Below are 18,739 nucleotides of genomic sequence, written 5' to 3' on the forward strand. Positions count from 1 at the left end.
ATATATATATATATGAAAGATTTCTGACAGAAGGATAAGGAGGTTTTATTGCAGTGTACACACAAAAGATTGTCCTTTTTTAAAGAAAATGTACATTTTTATATGATGAAGACTTTTACATTTTTAATTTAGAACTAAGAAGAAGGAAAAATACCCTTTTGAAGGCACCTCAGAAGATAATGAAGTGCCACTTGTTATACCATGTAAATACTGTTTTGTTTTCTGACACTAGAAGAGTTCATCTCAGTAATAAAAATGTAAATATGAAAAGAAGTTGTTTACATTTTATATAATCATAACCCCAAACAATGGATTTTTTTTTTTTTTTGTAAAGTATTATTTTGTGTTTTCTGTGTGGTCTGTCTTTCAGTTTATTTGGACATGATGCTTAAAGGTAAAGTTCACACACAAAAAAAAATTAAAATGCTGTCATAATTTACTGTTGTTTCATGTTCTTCCAAACCTGCATGACTTTCTTTCTTCTGTGGAACACAAAATAATATATTTTGAACATTGGAAACATTCATCAAATCAGTTAATAATAAATATCAGTTGGAGTTTGGGTCTTTCAGGAGGGCCTACTTAATTATTGAGCAATTTTTATGCTATGGCCCAAGTAAAACTAAATTTTAACATATAAACTGACAATTTACTAAGACTGATGTTTCTTATTGTTTTCCTTCTCTACTTATTTTTTTTTAAACAATATTCCCATGCTGTTATTTTGTAATAACCATTTTAATCCACCCTTTCATCATTTTGATGGGAAAACAATAGCACATGGGCAAGTGTTAACAATGGATGCATTATATGATGTTCTGTCATTTTAGATGTGTTATCTCACTAGATGTTATCAAAATTAACATGAGGTTGACAGCCTCATATACTGTAAGCTAACTCTGTCAACCCTTCACTGAGCAATGACTAACCTCAGGTCATTACTTCAGCCTGTTCATGTTCTTGCCATCTATACATCAAATTTCAATTAATAAGAACGTATTTGTAATGTTACTCTAGTACAGCCTTTTATAGAAATTCATTCTTATATTACACGAGCATATTCGTTTTTTAAACTTTTAGAAGTGACAGGAGATCCACTGCAGTCGCAGAATGAGGCGTTTTGAGCTCTGATTGGTGTTTGCAACGCGACGTCACTTTTCCGCTATTTCCATTTCTAGTAGAATTCAAAATGGCGGATTAACAACAAACGAACGGTTTCGTTTTTGCAACGCAAGAGCTGTGTAAGTCGCTATATAGACTGTTTACAGATGTGTACCTGGTTGCAGCATCAGCAACATTTTCATTACATCCTCCAGCGGCGTTAAAGCAGTTGACAGCAAAAGGTTGTCTCAGGTTTAAAGGAGGCCCGGAGGACTAGAGGTGTTAGCCATAACGCTAACTTACACAAACAGGCTGTCTAACGTACTCCAACCTGGTGAGCTTCCCACCTAGACGGCTTTTTGGGAGACTGCCGGCGTCTGTGATGCCCACAAATGCTGTCTAGGTAGGCAGCTTGCTAGGTTAGGAAACAGTCGCAGATTGAGTTATGGAGACACCACCAACAGCAGGTCTATGACTATTGAAAGATAATATTATAACTTATAGAACTAAATAGTGCCATTATGAATCATACACAAACAATGTGTTTTAGTGTGTCTTAGTGTGTAGTGATATTGTCTCATAAAAAGGCAGGGTTTATAATCCAGCATCTTTTAAAGCTGCATTGCATCTTCACCAGTCATGCATCCTGCTGTCCTCAGTTCAGATCAAGAGGACATGTTGATGGAGTAACAAAAAAATCATTCTTATTTTCAGAAATCTTGTCATTAGGTCACATACTTTGTGATATTTGTCAGGTATGCAGGGCCTTCACCCCAAACATTCAGACTAGTATAACCACTAGAATAGTTTTTTCTGAAATTGTTATGTAACTTAGTCCCCCCAATCCTGAATAAATGGTTGCATGATTGAATATACGCCTTTACAGTGATCTGAGTTACAGTACGTTTCTCTTGTGTTTTAGAGAATTGACATGGCAGACAAAAAAGGGAAATCAGTGGGGGTGAAGAGGACACTAACAAAAAGAGAACAAGAGGAAATGAAGAAAAAGGTAAGTTTTTGTCAGCAAAATGTGTTTGATAGAGTCAATAAACATTTAGCACTTGAGATGACCAGTGCGGACTGTGGAGCCCTGCACGTGACATGCAGAAGAAAAAATAGATATCAAATTAATGGCAATGTTTTATGGTTCCCTTGCTTTGGTTTATTTGTGACGGGGATTTACAGTGCAGTAAGCCATTTATGAGAAACACTGTTGATACCAACAAACACACTCCTCCCTTCATTGCTCCGCCCCCAAAATGCACAAACACACAATGCATGAGTGGATGTCTCTTTATCATAGCTGAAGTAAAGCAAAATAATGTTTTGTAAAAAAAATAAAGCGAAGATGATGAACAAACCGCAAGGAAGAACAAAAAATGAACATACAATACACAAGAGTAGGCTTTACAAGCAAGAGTTCGTTGTTGGTCACCAGCAGCACACCAGCTCCAGGCAAACACTGACACTCAAAACGGTCCTGTTACTATACCTAACATTACAACAGCAGCATATCTTAGTTCTGTACTCACCAATGTTACTTATGGAGCAGAAAAAACACAGCCTCTGTGTCCGTTTTCAGGCCTTCCTGAACGTCTCTCCAGCGCTGGAAAGCTTTTCTAATATTAACGTGGGTTCTAAAGCTCTGATCATAAGCCTTCATTTTCTAGTGATAGTCCTCTGACCTTTTGCAATATCTCTCAGCGATCTCCCTTTCTACTGTCTTTCTTCATGTATCCGTCTTGCTCTTTCTCTCTACTCCACCGCCATGAGTGTATACGCCCTACTGCTGATTAGTATTGTGGTGCTCGGTCCGATCCACATTCAACAGCGTTTCTCAGAAATCGATAACTATACCTTTAACTAAATTAAAACAAGGAAATGAATTAGTACAACGTGACCATGATTTAGCCAAAACAAGGGAGCAAATATGTGAATGAATTCTTAATTTTTGGCCACAATATCTTGTCCCCCCAACACCGCATGTCATGTACGGCTCTGTAGGCCAGAGTAGTAGTGCTTAGTTAAAAAAAAAAGATTATTGATAGGAAATACAGTATTTTTATTTAAAAATATACCCAGCATCTGTTTGTCTCACCTTTTCCAGGAGGAGGAGAAAGCTGCTGAAGTCTTTGAGGAATTTTTAGCTTCTTTTGACACTAACGACAAAAGTGGAGTGAAGACATTTGTACGAGGAGGCATTGTCAATGCAACTAAAGGTGAGCTGTCGTGCATTTCTGCAAGTCTCTGATCCGTATTCAGTATTATACTAGTATCTATTAATATTTTGTATTAGCCTTTATTATATTCAGTTTTCATTTCAGTTTATCTTTTAGTCATTTTAAGTGCTTTTGCCATATTTTTTATATTTATTTTTAGCTTTAATTTATTTTTATCTGAGAAATAAGAAAAATTAGTTTTTAGTAATTTTAGTATTTTAACTTCAACTTATTTTGATTCAGTTAGGCAACATATTTAATTTTCATTTAAGTTATTTTACTCTTCAAGTTTTTATCTAATACTTATATTAGGTTAATTTCAATTACTGGAAGATATTTTTAATAGTTCTAGTTGTAGTTTTAGTTAACAATAGCAACACTGCTCAGATTTCTGAAATGTTGCTGGGCAATGTTGCCATCAATGGGCAACCAGATGAGACACAGGGCCCAAGACCAATCTAAATTATCCAGATAGAAATGTATTGCCCATTTTCAATGGGAAAGAGCCCGAGAAACAATCGCTCGGCAAGATTGCCCAGCAACATTGCTCAAAAAGTTGCCCTGTGTATCATCACCTTAAGTCTCTTCATTGGGTGTTTGAGCATGTGTGTCTCTGTCTCTAGATATCAGTAGTTTGAAACGGTAAACCAGTGTAACCATAGTTACTGACTCCTTGAACCTTTAAAGGGTTAGTTCACCCAAAAATGAAAATTCTGTCAGTAATTACTCACCCTCATGTTGTTCCAACCCCATAAGACTTTCGTTCATCTTCGAAACACAAATTAAGATATTTTTGATGAAATCTGAGAGCTGGGTCACTTCTCCATAGGCTGCTAGGTAATTGCATCTGCCAGCCCATAAAAGTTTGTAAAGACATTGTTAAAATAGTCCAGGTGACTACAGTGGCTCAACCTTAAGTTTATCAAGGGACAAGAATACTTTTTGTGCACAAAAAAACCCCAAATAACGACTTTTTCACAAGAGCGATGTCGATTAACAATGTCTTTACTAACTTTTCTGGGCTGGCAGATGAAATTACATAAAAACCTATGAAGGAGTGAGAAAGCTCTCAGATTTCATCAAAAATATCTTAATTTGTGTTTCGAAGATGAACGAAAGTCTTACGGGGTTGGAACAACATGAGGGTGAGTAATTACTGACAGAATTTTCATTTTTGGGTGAATTAAAGCTGACTTTGTGTTTTAGTATGATGCTTATATGTTGCTTGCAAGAAAAAGCTAAGAGTTGTGGGCTACTAAAAATGATAGATCCAAGCTGTTAGTTAAAATGGAAGAAGGAGAGAGTTATGATTGTGTGTGTTTGTTGTTCACCTCTCAGAGGAAGAAGCCGCAGAGGTGAAGAAGAGCAAACTCTACAGACCCGCCTCTAAATTCAATTCTCCACCTCAGAATGCCTCACCTGTTCAACCTACAGAAGTTAAAAAAGCTGTAAGTGAGCTTCTGTCTACTGTAATCAGATGAGCTTAATATCCTCCGTATTGAGAGGTAAGATTTAGTCAGAAGGAACAAGATGAGAAGATCATCATAATCAGTATAGATTACAAGATCCATTTTGCTGTAAATTACAAAATCAAATATTTAGCGTAACATCATTGTTGTTTTTCCATTCTAGGCAGCTAAAAAGAAAACAGAGGAGAAGAAGAAGAGTAATCTGGAGCTTTTTAAAGAGGAATTAAAACAGTTAGTGTTTCTTTCATTGTTTTACTTCCTTTTTTCTGTCTTGGTCATCTCAACCAAAAAAGCCAAGGAAATGTATATCTGTCTCCATTAATGAAAATTTAACTTTATCTGTTTCCTAAATGCATGATGTTATTGTGATCGATTCATCTATGTTTCATTCATTACTGGAACATCTGGTGAAAACGACTTCTCTCTGGTGACAGACTTCAATCATTTAGTCTGCCACTCCACAATCGACCACAAGCTCACATTAATTTTTTTAGCTCAACACCCATATCTCAAAATCCAATCAACAACCGATGCTCGCTACTTCCATTCCATTGTGACTTTAAAGAGTGTTACAAAATGTAAGCTAAAAAGCGTTCTGTCTTTATTCAATCTGCTATTCAGAATACAGGAGGAAAGAGAGGAGCGATACAAAAGAAAGAAAGGGGACTCTGGAGGATTGTACCCAGATCTGGATTTACCTCTGACACGAAGATCAAGTAATTCTGACAAACGTACACCACATGTTTCACTTTACAAACCCAGTGGAAGCCTAAAACCTTTTTATGTATTTTATTTGCAGTATTTGATGATGATCCTGCAGTGCCAAACACAACAAACCTGTACATCGGCTGCATCAACCCCAAGGTGAGAAGAGACCACAGCATTTTGTCTGCTGACTGGTCACATGGTTACTTTAACAGACTGCATAACAGTGACCAGATGGCAGTCATTATTGTAATTACACAGGTGTGTTATATTATGTACTAAGCTTTTGCTCTCATTAGATGACAGAGGAGATGCTCTGTAAGGAGTTTGGAAAATATGGTCCTCTGGCCAGTGTAAAGATCATGTGGCCTCGCACTGATGAGGAGAGAACGAGAGTCACAAACCGTGGTTTTGTTGCTTTCATGACACGGAAAGATGCAGAGCGTGCTCTGGCTGCGCTGGACGGTGAGACATCCTCAATCCTCAAACCAGTGTAAATGGAACATCAGGCTGCCACCTGCAAAAGAGGTACTTGGACAGTTTTGACCTTTGAGCTCTGGTGTCTGTGTATTGCAGGTAAAACAGTAATGGGTTTTGAAATGAAACTGGGTTGGGGGAAGGCAGTACGTATTCCTCCGCAACCTCTTTACACCCCAATCGGGGTGCTGAAGACCACTGCCCCCCCTCCACCCTCTGGACTGCCATTCAACGCCCAACCCAGAGACCGCTTCAGAAATGACTTCACCAAACCACGCAGTCGCTCACAGGAAGACTTTTACAAGGTAACCACACACACTGTCTCCTGGTGTAGTAGAGTTTGGTATGCTGAAGTCAAGTTCTTTATTAAAGGTTTTTTCTGCTGGAAAAGTATTCTGGGAGCATGAATCATTACGGAGTAAACAAAAGTTTTATCATTAAATAATAAAAAGTAGCCAAAGAAAATTTTGATTTCTGTCCGGTGGTTTTAGGTTGATACAAAAGATCATGGCTGAGTATTAAGATAGATAGATAGATACATTTTGGAATCTAAATGGAATCAAAGCGTTTCATTTTAGATCAAATATTGTGGGTGTTATTTCTCTTAAAACATCAGACTACTGCCGTTCAAAAGTTTGCAGGTGGTACGATTTTTTTGAAAAAAGTTTCTTATGCTCATTAAGGCTGCATTTATTTGGTCAAAAATACAGTAAAAAAAAAACTAATATTGTAAAATATTATTATACTTTGAAATGACAGTTTTCTATTTTAATATATTTTGAAATATAATTTATATATGTGATGTCAAAGCTGAATTTTCAGCATCTTTACTGTCACATGATCCTTCAGAAATCACTCTAATATGCTGATTTGCAGCTCAAACATTTCTTATTATTATCAATGTTGAAAACCTTGTGTAATATTATAAACCACTTTACTGTCACTTTAGATCAAACAATTTTTTGTGGCCCTGCTGAATAAAATAATATTCAGAAGTGACCCCAAACTTTTGAATGACAGTATATATTATATATAGAGAAATGTGATGGAATCATCATTTAGCTGCACTGTCAGAGAAACTTATTTTATTGTTTGAGGAAAGTTACAAAATCAACAAATTCACACTGTTGTGGGAACAATTTAGCCTAATTTAAGTTGCTTGATTTGACTCGTATACATTACTGTGCAAAAGTCTTAGGCATGTTAGTATTTTCACCAGAAAAAAAAAAAAGGTTTTAAGCCAGTTATCTTTTGCTGTAATGTGTTAGTAGGAAATATCAGAAAAATCTCACTGGATTATTACAATTAATGGCAAAAGGAATGTCTGGAAATGTGAACTGATATTTCCTACTGACACACTACAGCAAAAGATATAAATAACTGGCTTAAAACCCCCTTTTTTTGGGTGAAAATACTAATGTGTCTTAGACTTTTGCACAGTAATGTATGTATATTGTACCAGGCAAAGAATCACAAGCAGATTAAACCAGGAATCTGTAGAGAAATAATGTTGGTCAGTTGTAAATTCATTGATGTTCATTAGCCTGGGGGACATCCTGTGTAACAAGAGACACTTCATTCTTACCAACCTGTCTAGCTTCTTAGATTTACAGATTCTGTTGAAGCTGATTGGCTGGTCTCTACAGGTCAAATTTCTATTTGTATGTCAGAGATGAGTCATTAATTATGTCAAATCCGAACCTTCCAAGTCTTTTATAGCATCAAATCGGTAGGTTCAACATGGGGAACAATATTCAATTCTCTTAAGTTTATTTGGGTTTATATCATTTGCAGTTGGATCTTTGTTAGGACTCATTTTTATTAATTTGTCTTTGGGCAGTTTAAATGAATAAGCTTTAAACTGGAATAATAATTTAAAAAAAGCCAATAACCTTAGTGAAGCCATACAGGTTGGAGGAAGCAAAGTGTAAAATACACAGAATGTCCCCCAGACAGAGCCAGAAACAGCGGTGAGATGAACTCGTCTGTTTGCGGAGCATGTTTCCAGAGGTTTAGCTGCTGCTGCTGATATTAATCATGAATATTCTGCAGTTTGTTTAAATATAAACTCACTGTATTTTTGTATCTTCATCATTTGGTTTGACGTCATGAACAGACTCTGTCCGAGGCCGTAGTGACAGTGGTAATCCCCCCAGAAAGGTACACATTCTCTGTCCATTTATTAAAACACCATTGCCACTGAAACACACACAAACACACTCACCTGTAGACTGACGCCTACATCACAGTGGTTAGATCATCGGAAAGATACTGTTATACATCACTGATCTTAGAGCGTAACCAAGGCAATCACTCATATGCTTCCAGATACATATACATGCTTAGAGGTTACCCATCTTGAGCAACATCAGCAACTTCACCATTCTGTTAACACAGTTGCGGTTTAAACAACATAAATAATTTTATACCCAGTAACTGCTACTGTGAAAATGTGTAGAATGTCACAAAGTGGCCTTTCTGTGAACCTCAGGAGTTAATATTATACCAAAACACACTCCCTAAACGGTCTCATAGGGCCATGGTAACATCAGAAAGCAATCTGATTTGGAGTGGACAGAAAATTCTGAGCAAAATACAAGTTTCAAACTGCCAGACAGTGAAAATGAAAGAAGAAAAAGATAGAACTGACATGGTAAGGCTGTAAGGACTATATGGAGTGATTGAGAAAGGTGGGGGAGAGAAGAGAGTGCCCTTGTTCATTCTCTCATCCATCTATTTTGTGGCTGATAGGAACCTGCTGGGCTTGATACACAGAATGATTGAGTTTGTGGTAAGAGAGGGTCCCATGTTTGAAGCCATCATCATGAACCGGGAAAAGAACAACCCTGAATTCAGGTATGTGAGGAGTGTTCTGCTTGTTATAGAATATTTGATATTTTATTATACTTGGATAGCTTGCATTGTTTTGTATCTATTCATCATCTTCACCTTTCACACAAAATCATTTACTCGCCCTCATGTCTTCTGAACAAGTATGACTTTCTTTTTACCCTAAATCACAAAAGCAGACATTAGGCAGGATTGTCATGCTTCTCTTTTTCATTCAGTGTGAATGGTAACAGGATGACATGAAGCAGTCTATATGACTTGTGCGCTTTATTCAAGTCTTCCAAAGCCACATGATATTGAAGTTCAGAAGTGTTTACTGTCTCAGTGCAATTTTAATATGCACATATTTCAATTTTATGAGAACCAATAACATTTGGCATCATTGATGTCACCCAGAGCCGAGCAGCCCTATACGCACACTACGCAAGTTGCTTAGGGCCCCGCAAATTACTATCAATAATTCAATTTGTACTATTTAAAATGTGAATTCTTGATATTAAGAATGTACTTTTTCTAGTAATAATGTCTATTTCTGATATCAGGAATTACATTTTCACTAGTACTAGTAAAGGAGGGAGGATTGTAGTGGGAGCACTGGGGTGTCAGGTGTGACTGTGTGGCAGTGGCTAATGGTTTGCATGGCTCATGGGTCAGGTAGGAGGGCCCCTTAACAGAATTTTGCTTAGGGCCCCAGGGAGGTCAGGATCGGGTCTGATGTCACCCACCATTCACTTTTTTTGGAAAAGAGCACCATTGACATTCTGCTAAATATCTCTTTTTGTGCTCCATGGAAGAAAGACTTGTTATTCAGGTTTAGAACATGAGGGTGAGTAAATAATGACAGAACTTTTAGAAATTTAATTTTATTTTAATTTTTGGTAAAATAACTTCTAAAGTCCTCTGAATGCCATATCCAACCCTGGTCTGGTTAATGTTGCAGGTTTTTGTTTGATAATAAGACTCAGGAACATGTGTACTACAGATGGAAGCTCTACTCCATTCTACAGGTAAATGAGCTACTGCCTTTCACGGCCAGACACAGTTTTACTCTCAAAGATAAATTATGCTATGTTTGCATATCTATATGAAAACGGTTATACACGGTTTCTCTGTGTGTCTGTCCTTCTCTAAGGGAGAAAACCCAAATAAATGGAGAACGTCCCCTTTCAGAATGTTTAGGGGCGGCTCTCTTTGGAAGCCCCCTCTCCTTAACCCATATCTCCATGGCGATGAGGAAATAGAAGAGATCTCCTTCCCTTCTCAAGAGGAAGAGCTAAAGAAAGGGCAACTGAAGGCAGAGTAAGGATGTGTTCCAAAAATAGATGTAGTAGGCCGTCTCTCTTTTCTTTTGCATATTTTTACTTTGAAGTAAAATGCACATAGGCCTGTGGCCACATTCTTTTGGCCCCGTAATGCATGTACATGTTGAATGTGTGTTATGTCTCAGGCACAGAGAGCGGTTGGAAGCCCTGCTGAGAGGACTGACTCCTCGCAGAGATGAAATCGGTGATGCAATGCTGTTCTGCCTAGAGAGAGCAGAGGCTGCTGAGGAGGTCGTCTCCTGCATCACTGAATCTCTGTCTATAGTGCACACACCACTGCAGAAGAAGGTACACACACATTTACAGTAGTACACAGTTGGAGTTCACAGATCACAACTGAAGTTTGTGGCATAGCTAGGGTTGGGTATCAAGTTCAATACTTTTTAGGCACCGACCAAATTGCTCCGAGACCATAGAGTATCAAAAAAACCTCTTGACGTTCGGTACCAAATTTCGATCCCTAAGGGGTTAATCTCGTCAATGCCAGTGAGCCAATAAGCATGCAGCATGATTGGCTGTGGCGAGGCATCAAGGAAAAACACTAGTTTACGCCGGTTACGCCCAGAGACGTGGCTCAAACGTGAGGCTGTAGTGTTTAAGCGTCCCAACCCCCATAGATGTAAAAGATGTGGAAAAAATCAAAAGTGTGGCAACATTTCACCAAGCTCGATGCTTACAACGCGCAATGCAATATTTGCGACAAAATAATTTCTGCCAAGACCAGCAACACAACAAATCTGATGAAGCGCTTGACAGTGCACATGTCAAAAGTAACCTAATGATTATGAATGTGTCTGGAAAAAATAGCAAGGAGACATTTTAATTGTTTATTAATAAACTAGTTCACATTTATATAGAGAGAAATGCACCTTTCATTTGGATTACATAATCAGAGAAAATTTGTTTTCGATTCGAATTGGTTCATTTAAAAGTAAACATTTCAAGCTTTCTATATGCCTATTTCTCATGTCTGTGAGGCAAGTAGCCTATACGCTGAGTTTCGGTTGATTTGTAACATAGTGTATCGAAGTCAAAGTATTGGTATTGATATCGAAAATCTCAATACGATACCCAGCCCTAGGCGTAGCCTTTTTTCACACTTTTGGACATTTTGTCTGATGTTTTGTGTATTGCAGATTGCCAGACTTTACCTGATATCTGACATCCTCTACAACTCCTGTGCCAAAGTGGCCAATGCATCATATTACCGCAAATTGTGAGTCAGTGGTGCAAAATGTTTGATATGTTATGTTTTCTTGATTGTTTTTTTGCATTTTTTTGCATTTTTGAAATTGCTTTGGACCTACAACATTGACATGATTAAAGTTTCTTGTGTCCTAAAGTTGGCATTAAATGGAAAATCAAACTATTTTCTGAATGCATGTAATTGATCTTATTGTGAACCATTCATTCATGCATGATTCTTTTTTTTTTACCATGTAATTTTTAATCAAACTGTCATATTTTTCGGTGAAACAACAAACTTCTCTCTGATCACATATACCGGACTTCTCCAATCATTTAGTCAACTTAGGCTGCCCCTTTCTTGTGATTAACAGCAAACTTGCATTCAGATCTCCCTCCATCCAATCAACATCCAGTGGATTGAAGTCCCCACTACACTTTTTTTTCTGTTTCACTTGAATGTACGTCACAATGTGGATAAAAGGTCTATCGCTACTTCAGTTACATCGCAACTTGAATGTTGTCTCTAATGAAAAGTGTTTTCTTTTTACTGTGTAATAGTTTTGAGACAAAGCTGCCTCAGATATTTGGAGACATCAGTGAAGCGTATCGGAACATCCAGGCTCGACTCCAGGCAGAGCAGTTTAAGGTGGGAATAGTCTGTTCTTGCTCATCATCTGTCTTGAGCTCTTCCCCTGCAGAGATCTGTGATCCTACTCCCCAACTATAATTCTCTCTTACATCTCTCTCTTTCTCCAGCAAAGGATCATGGGATGTTTTCGTGCGTGGGAGGACTGGGCAGTTTATCCAGACTCCTTCCTGATTCAACTGCAAAATATATTCCTTGGACTCATTAAACCTGGAGAGGAAGTCATTGAAAGAGCAGAGGTAATCTATGGCCAATAAATTAAAAAAAATCTATAATTAAACTGAATATGATCTGTATAGTGAACTATGTGTAATATGTTCTGTTCACTAGCCCGAATCTCCTGATCTGGATGGAGCGCCGTTGGATGGTATTCCTCTAGACAAAGTTGAAATTGATGGTACTCCCCTTGATGACCTTGATGGGTCACCTATGACCTGGGATCCATCCTCTATAGATGGTGTACCAGTTGACGACATTGACGGTGTTCCCCTAGGAAACTCAATAGATGATATTGATGGTGTGCCATGTAGGTAGTCAGGCGCTGTGGTCTTTAGATGTTTATCTTGTTCATTACAATATTGTGGGTGTGTGAATAACTATTTTATTATTATAATTTGTGTTATTGATGGCCTACTTCCTCATCTGAACAAAAATATACAATATTCCTATTGCCTTTGTTGTATCATTGATTTTTATTTAAGATACCTCTATTTCCTTTCTGTGCTTGTTTTTGTGTGTCTGATCCAGTTGATGAGGGCTCAGATAAGACTTTACCCACTGTCGCACTATCCAAATGGGAGAAGGTGGATTCAGAATCCTCAGGTAGACTCCAACACGAAGAGTAAAACATGATAATTTTCCAGCCTTTTTATTAACTGCTTTTTCCAGACTATCCAGGCTAATATATTGGTTCCTATCAACTGCTGCACCCTTTTAAACTGTTCTCATCATTCTTTCAGCCAAGAATGACTCAGACACTGAGATGAATTTAAGGTAAGAGCTTGTCGGATGATATTAATTTTACTTATTCTCTGTGATTAGTGGATGAATTTTTTTTTCACATGATTGGATCATTTCAACAGCCTCATGAAGTCACATGCTTTTTTTTATTACCTTATTTGTGTGAACTATCCATTAAACATTTCCTAAATTGTTTACTTATGGATGTACGTTTGCAAAGTTGTTTAGTAAATCTAGGCTATATACATTGATTTATGAAGAGGAAATATTTGAAAATACGCCACTCTTTTCAGTTTTGGTGACCTCATTGTTTCCTGCCCTCTTTTTCTCATGCAGTGGCCTAAAGGAGAACAATGGTGATTCTGATATCAGCAGTGATGAAGCTGACAGCCCCAGCAGGTACGAGGGGGCAGAGTTTAAGAGTTCTCTGAAAAACTTTGAGCTGTCTGAAAGCAAAAGAACACGTCTCCGAGAACTGGAGGTTAGTCACTCACTCAGTATTGTCTCACTCTCTCCCTCCCACACACTCACAGACAGATGTAGCTCTAAAGCTAACTGTGTTCCCAGACACTATAAAAGTGTGTGTGCATATTGCAGGTGAAGGTGATGAATTTCCAGGATGAGTTGGAGTCGGGTAAGCGACAGAGGAAGTCCAGTATGAATGTCCAACAGCAAGTTCAACACTACAGAAACAGACTGCTACAGAAGGTACACACAACTCTCAAACATAATCAATTGCAACAACGGATAATTGTGGTGCTGATTTTTCAATACAGTGTACTATAATGATACAAAACATGATATCACATTCAAAGGTTGGAATACACTACTTGTTTTTTAAAATCGGAACAAATCATCATTCACAAATAAAAACAATGTGTGTTCTAAAATCAACTCAGAATATCAAGCATGTTTGTGTGATATCATCTAACTGGATGTATTCTGAAATCTGAAGCTAAAAAATTGGAGTTTGTACCATCATACACGATACAGTTTTTTGCTAAATCTGTTAACTCAAATGTAAAGACTGGCTCTGGCATTCAGAAACTAATGTCAATTCCTCCAGACCTCCAGAATAGGGGCAAAAATCTGGGCAAATGTCGTTTAGTGCATTCTAGCCTTGAGACATTTTTTGATGGTACATTTTCTCATCTGACCTTGGCATCAGCCAGGTTTACATGTATTATAGATGCAAAAGCTCAGAATTCTGCTACGTCGTATTTAAAGGGTTAGTTCACCCAAAAATGAAAATTCTGTCAGTAATTACTCGCCCTCATGTTGTTCCAACCCCGTAAGACTTTCGTTCATCTTCGGAACACAAATTAAGATATTTTTGATGAAATCTGAGAGCTGGCTCACTCCTTCATAGGCTGCTAGGTAATCGATATGCCATCCCAGAAAAGTTAGTAAAGACATCGTTAAAATAGTCCAAGTGACTACAGTGGCTCAAACTTAAGTTTATCAAGCGACGAGAATACTTTTTGTGCACAAAACCCCCCAAAAATAATGACTTTATTTATGGGCCTCTGAATGAGTTCACGTAGTGTAACAGCGCAGCGCTTCTGGGTTGTACGTCAGAACGTAGGCTCACTATTGGCCGACGCTGGTCCATGTGTGTGATGCATGTGATGCTGGCCAATAGTGAGCCTATGTTCTGACATACAACCCAGAAGCGCTGCGCTGTTACACTGCGTGAACTCACTCAGAGGCCCATAAATAAAGTTATTTATTTATTTTGCGCACAAAAAGTATTCTTGTCGCTTGATAACCCTAGCCCCATACAGTTAAGTGGAATTCACTATCGTAAATATACCACTGTCGGAATTACAGTGGATAGATGTACATGTGCATTTGTTGACAAGCCAAATGATTTCAAAAGCCAAGAAGAACCATGTTGACTGATAAAGAGAGCAATATTACAACCGTAACAAAAGGAATAACAGAAATGACAGAATTGTTTAGATTTTCTGAAATACTACTCACATTTTCACATATACATAGTGAGCTAAGCGTATGTGGAATTAAATGTTGGCGACACAATAGGCCACACTGCTCATAATATACATTTGAAATTGACAGTATAGACACTTACAATCGAACAGAGATAGGTTTGTTGCAAAATTTCAAAGCTTGCATGTTATCCTGAGACAGGACTATTAGATGACTTCACCACAAAACTGAGATAAAGACGACACTGATAAAGTTATAGCTTAGGTCTTTCAGTAGTGTTCATTTTTGTCAGCTATTTTTTCATTTAGTTTAAGTCTTAGTGCTATGAAATGTACTTTTTAGTTTTTATCTTATTTGGTCAACCTTGTCCTGTCCTGTTTTGGTTTAAGTTTTAGTCTACTAAATGTCTGGGCATTTTAGTCTAGTTTTAGTCAATGAAAATGTAGTCACATTATAGTTAAATTGAAAATCATGATTTTACTCAAATAATATAATTATAATTACAACATTGTTGTACTTTTACATATTAGAATTATTGCACTTTCACCTATAAGCACAAATCAAGAGAACGTCAACTCCTGAGTTATTATAGGCTATTTATCATATAAATCACCACACTCTCTGCATTATGAAAACTGGTAAAACAAGAAACTTCTCTCAACATGAAGACAGTGAAATTCCTAATAGTAATTCCAATAATTCCAAATAACATTCATGTTTTCCAATTAAAACAACCGCAAAGAAGACTGCCACACAGAGGTTGTGTAAGTGCATTTATTCCGCAACCATAATCGCAATCCTAGTTTTGGTAGCAGATTTAGACAACACAGACTGACTGAATGACACTTTTAAGCAGAATATCTTAAATGGAGATTGCTAAACTCCAGCTTACATTAAGTAAAACACCGGGCAGAACATTTATCTTATTAAGAGAAAAGCTCTGATTGAAAGCATGAAAGCTTGTAGAGGCTTGTTAAAAACAGTCTGTAACATTTTGTATCCTCTTTTTTTTTTGGTAAAGTTTTTTTTTTTTTAACTACATTTTTGTATATTTTTTTGTCAACGCATTTTTTTGTGCATATTGATATAGTCACAGTTATTGTTTAATAACGTCCGTGTTGTCTTAGTCATGGAAAAAAGGTAGTCAACGAACATTTTTCGTCATAGATTTCATTAATGAAATTAACACCATCTTTCATAAATAAAACTGGCGGTGAAATCTACTCTGCTGTCAGATTTACGTTGTTTTTATCTCCCGTCAGTCATAAGACAGACAATTACAACTTATTTTACTACGTCAGGACAGTATAAACCCTGAATAAGCTCAACATTGAAAATGGTGAATGAGTTTAAGATGTCTGTAGTACTGATAATACTGTTTTGCTGTGATGCTTTGATGTGGTGTATTGTGTGATGTACTGCTCTAAAGCAATCTGCCGTTTCGTGGAATTTTGTACCCGCTGACCAATCTGGCATACTCCCAGAACAGACATTTGGAGAGCGTGGGAAAGAAGTCATTTGCCTTATTAGAAGTCAGTGTACCATCAGAATGATTTTGAAACTGATAGTTCAAGCCAAGTAAGCCAAACACTTTTGCTTTAACTGATAAATCAGTAAACTCAATATTTCTTTCCTTTTTTTCGTCCCTCCTTCTTTAGGAGTTTGACAAGGACGACCAGGAAAAGAAAGACAAATATTCACAGAAACAGAAAGACCGGTCCAAAAAAGATGAGCGGAGAGATAAAGAAGACAGAAGTAAAACACGGGATAAAGAGAAAAGTAGAAAGAGTGAGGACAGAGAAAGGAGTAGAGGAAGGAGTCGAGACAAAGAAGAGAGGAGAGAGAGGTATGCACTCATCACACACACACACACACACTTTGTGTCTAATTGTTAATTATGATTATCAAAGTCCCCTTATTTAACCAAAAAAAAAAAAAACATTCCCAGTTGTTAAACCAGGCATGATGCATCAAGTTTCCAACTACAAGTAATTTGTCTGTCCACTCTAAGATCGAAAAACATTTACAGCCAATCAGAACATACACTACCGTTCAAAAGTTTGGGGTTGGTATGATTTTTAAAAAAATGTTTTTGAAAGACGTTGTGAAGACTGTTATGCTCACCAAGGCTGCATTTATTTAATCAAAGATACAGTGAAAACAGTAATATTGTTGTGAAATATTATTACATTTTAAAACAACTGTTTACTATTTGAAAATTATTTTAAAAAGTAATTTATCCATGTGATGCCAAAGCTGAATTTTCAGCATCATTACTCTAGTCTTCAGTGTCACATGATCATTCTGAAATCATTCTAATATGCGGATTTGGGGCTCAAAAACATATTATTATCAATGTTGAAAACAGTTGTGCTCAATGTTTTTGTTGAAACTGTGATACTTTTTTAGGATTATTTGATGAAAAATGTAAGTTGCTGAATAAAAGTATTTATTTCTTTAGAACCCCAAACTTTAAACAGTAGTGTTTCATTTCTGTGAAGTGGGATTTTGAAGCGGTGCTACACAGAAATGTCCTGATGGTTGTGGTCATGATTTAATTGTTTGTCACTTTGTGTCGTGCTTGTTTACGTCATGGTGTCATGTTCCATAAGAAGTACATGTGGATTTAACTTGGCCCTTAATTAATCCTCACTCTTTGTCTTTCATGAAGAACAAAATCTCGATCACCACGGAAGTCAAAACGCTCTCAATCACCATCACCACAGCACAAATCCTGGAGGTCTTCGTCCCGATCACCACATCGCTCGCACAAAAAGACCAAGAAGAGCAAACACTGAACTCTGACCCTTTGAACCCTGTGACCTCTGCAGTCATCTCTTAACACAGCCTGACGGAGCCTATGAATGGACTGCTCTCGTCACGCACATCAACGTGTTTCTATTCCACAATGCTTTGATTACAGACTGGCTGATTTACAGCTGTTCATTTGTTTCCAGAACGGTCCTCTGTGTGGCTGCTGCAATCACAACCCTGGGCTTGGCTGAATTTTTCTAAGATGAAGTGTGAACTTGTACAGATCTTATTTTTGTTTTGTAAACCGTTTTATTTGTGTTTTGTTTTAAATCCAGTGTTTAAAAAATGCTGCAAGATGGACCCCTCCGCCTCTAAACTTTACAATAAAAACAATTGTGGAAGGACAGATGTTGGTGTGAACATTATATAAGAGGTTTTCATAAAGCAATTGTTTATTGTTTATAAACATTGTTAAATATATTTAAATGCTTTATTGTAATTCTATAAATGGTGATAGTAGGAAGCTCAGAATAAAACTCTAGCTGCTAGAACAATATTTCCTTCGTAAGATCTAAAAGAGTGTGTATCATTGGCAAAATCAAATATATGAGGGCCTTGGTCAGACCAAAATAGTTTTGAGATCTAAAAGATAAATGTGTAAATGTTCTGCAAAAAGAACACAAGCCGTCAATGTCCTTGTGCTTATAAACGAGAATTTATAATACAACTCGTACTTGTGTTACATTGAATGCGCAACAAATTCAAACTTGCGTAGTTAAGGTTTGTGTTCACATACTTGAGTAGAGCAGGGTTTCTAGATGTTATACCAAAGACCAGCAAATATATTCTTAAAATATAAAGGAAGCTTGAAATGTTTATAAAGATCCATTAATACTGAGAAAAATAGTAAGAGTGATATTATTAACATATATATAAATACACATATATATATATATATAATACATGTATATAAATATAATATATATACGCACATATTTTATATAAACAAAAACTTTAATGTTAGATGTGAGTAATCTCGACTAATCTATTTTACCACTTATACACACACAATGTTACGTAAGTAACGAGTTACGTAAT

At 37.0% G+C, this 18,739-nt stretch overlaps 1 protein-coding gene across 1 annotated transcript; it reads left to right on the top strand.

The window, feature by feature from the left end:
* The first annotated feature begins 1,166 nt into the window (after positions 1 to 1,166).
* On the top strand, positions 1,167 to 18,047 carry LOC311083231 (U2 snRNP-associated SURP motif-containing protein). Its single transcript, XM_084114623.1, has 24 exons — positions 1,167 to 1,241; positions 2,024 to 2,110; positions 3,209 to 3,320; positions 4,659 to 4,768; positions 4,953 to 5,020; positions 5,411 to 5,505; positions 5,589 to 5,653; positions 5,794 to 5,959; positions 6,071 to 6,276; positions 8,088 to 8,131; positions 8,723 to 8,827; positions 9,762 to 9,828; positions 9,954 to 10,120; positions 10,269 to 10,431; positions 11,280 to 11,359; positions 11,890 to 11,977; positions 12,088 to 12,216; positions 12,308 to 12,503; positions 12,725 to 12,799; positions 12,937 to 12,970; positions 13,274 to 13,418; positions 13,535 to 13,645; positions 16,546 to 16,733; positions 17,559 to 18,047. The coding sequence occupies exons 2-24, from the start codon at positions 2,033 to 2,035 to the stop codon at positions 17,683 to 17,685; spliced, it is 2,619 nt and encodes an 872-aa protein (XP_083970749.1). The 5' UTR covers positions 1,167 to 1,241; positions 2,024 to 2,032; the 3' UTR covers positions 17,686 to 18,047.
* Positions 18,048 to 18,739: the final 692 nt, after the last annotated feature.

This window comes from Abramis brama (assembly GCF_963993115.1).
Source record: "Abramis brama genome assembly, chromosome: 5".
Lineage (NCBI taxonomy): Eukaryota > Metazoa > Chordata > Actinopteri > Cypriniformes > Leuciscidae > Abramis > Abramis brama.

Bases quoted from the DNA above. Each gene is read 5' to 3' on its own strand.
- LOC311083231 (XM_084114623.1), top strand. From the start codon at position 2,033: ATGGCAGACAAAAAAGGGAAATCAGTGGGGGTGAAGAGGACACTAACA. The intron at 12,504-12,724 runs GTAGGTAGTCAG...TGTCTGATCCAG, and splicing joins TGATATTGATGGTGTGCCAT to TTGATGAGGGCTCAGATAAG. The intron at 12,800-12,936 runs GTAGACTCCAAC...TCATTCTTTCAG, and splicing joins GGTGGATTCAGAATCCTCAG to CCAAGAATGACTCAGACACT.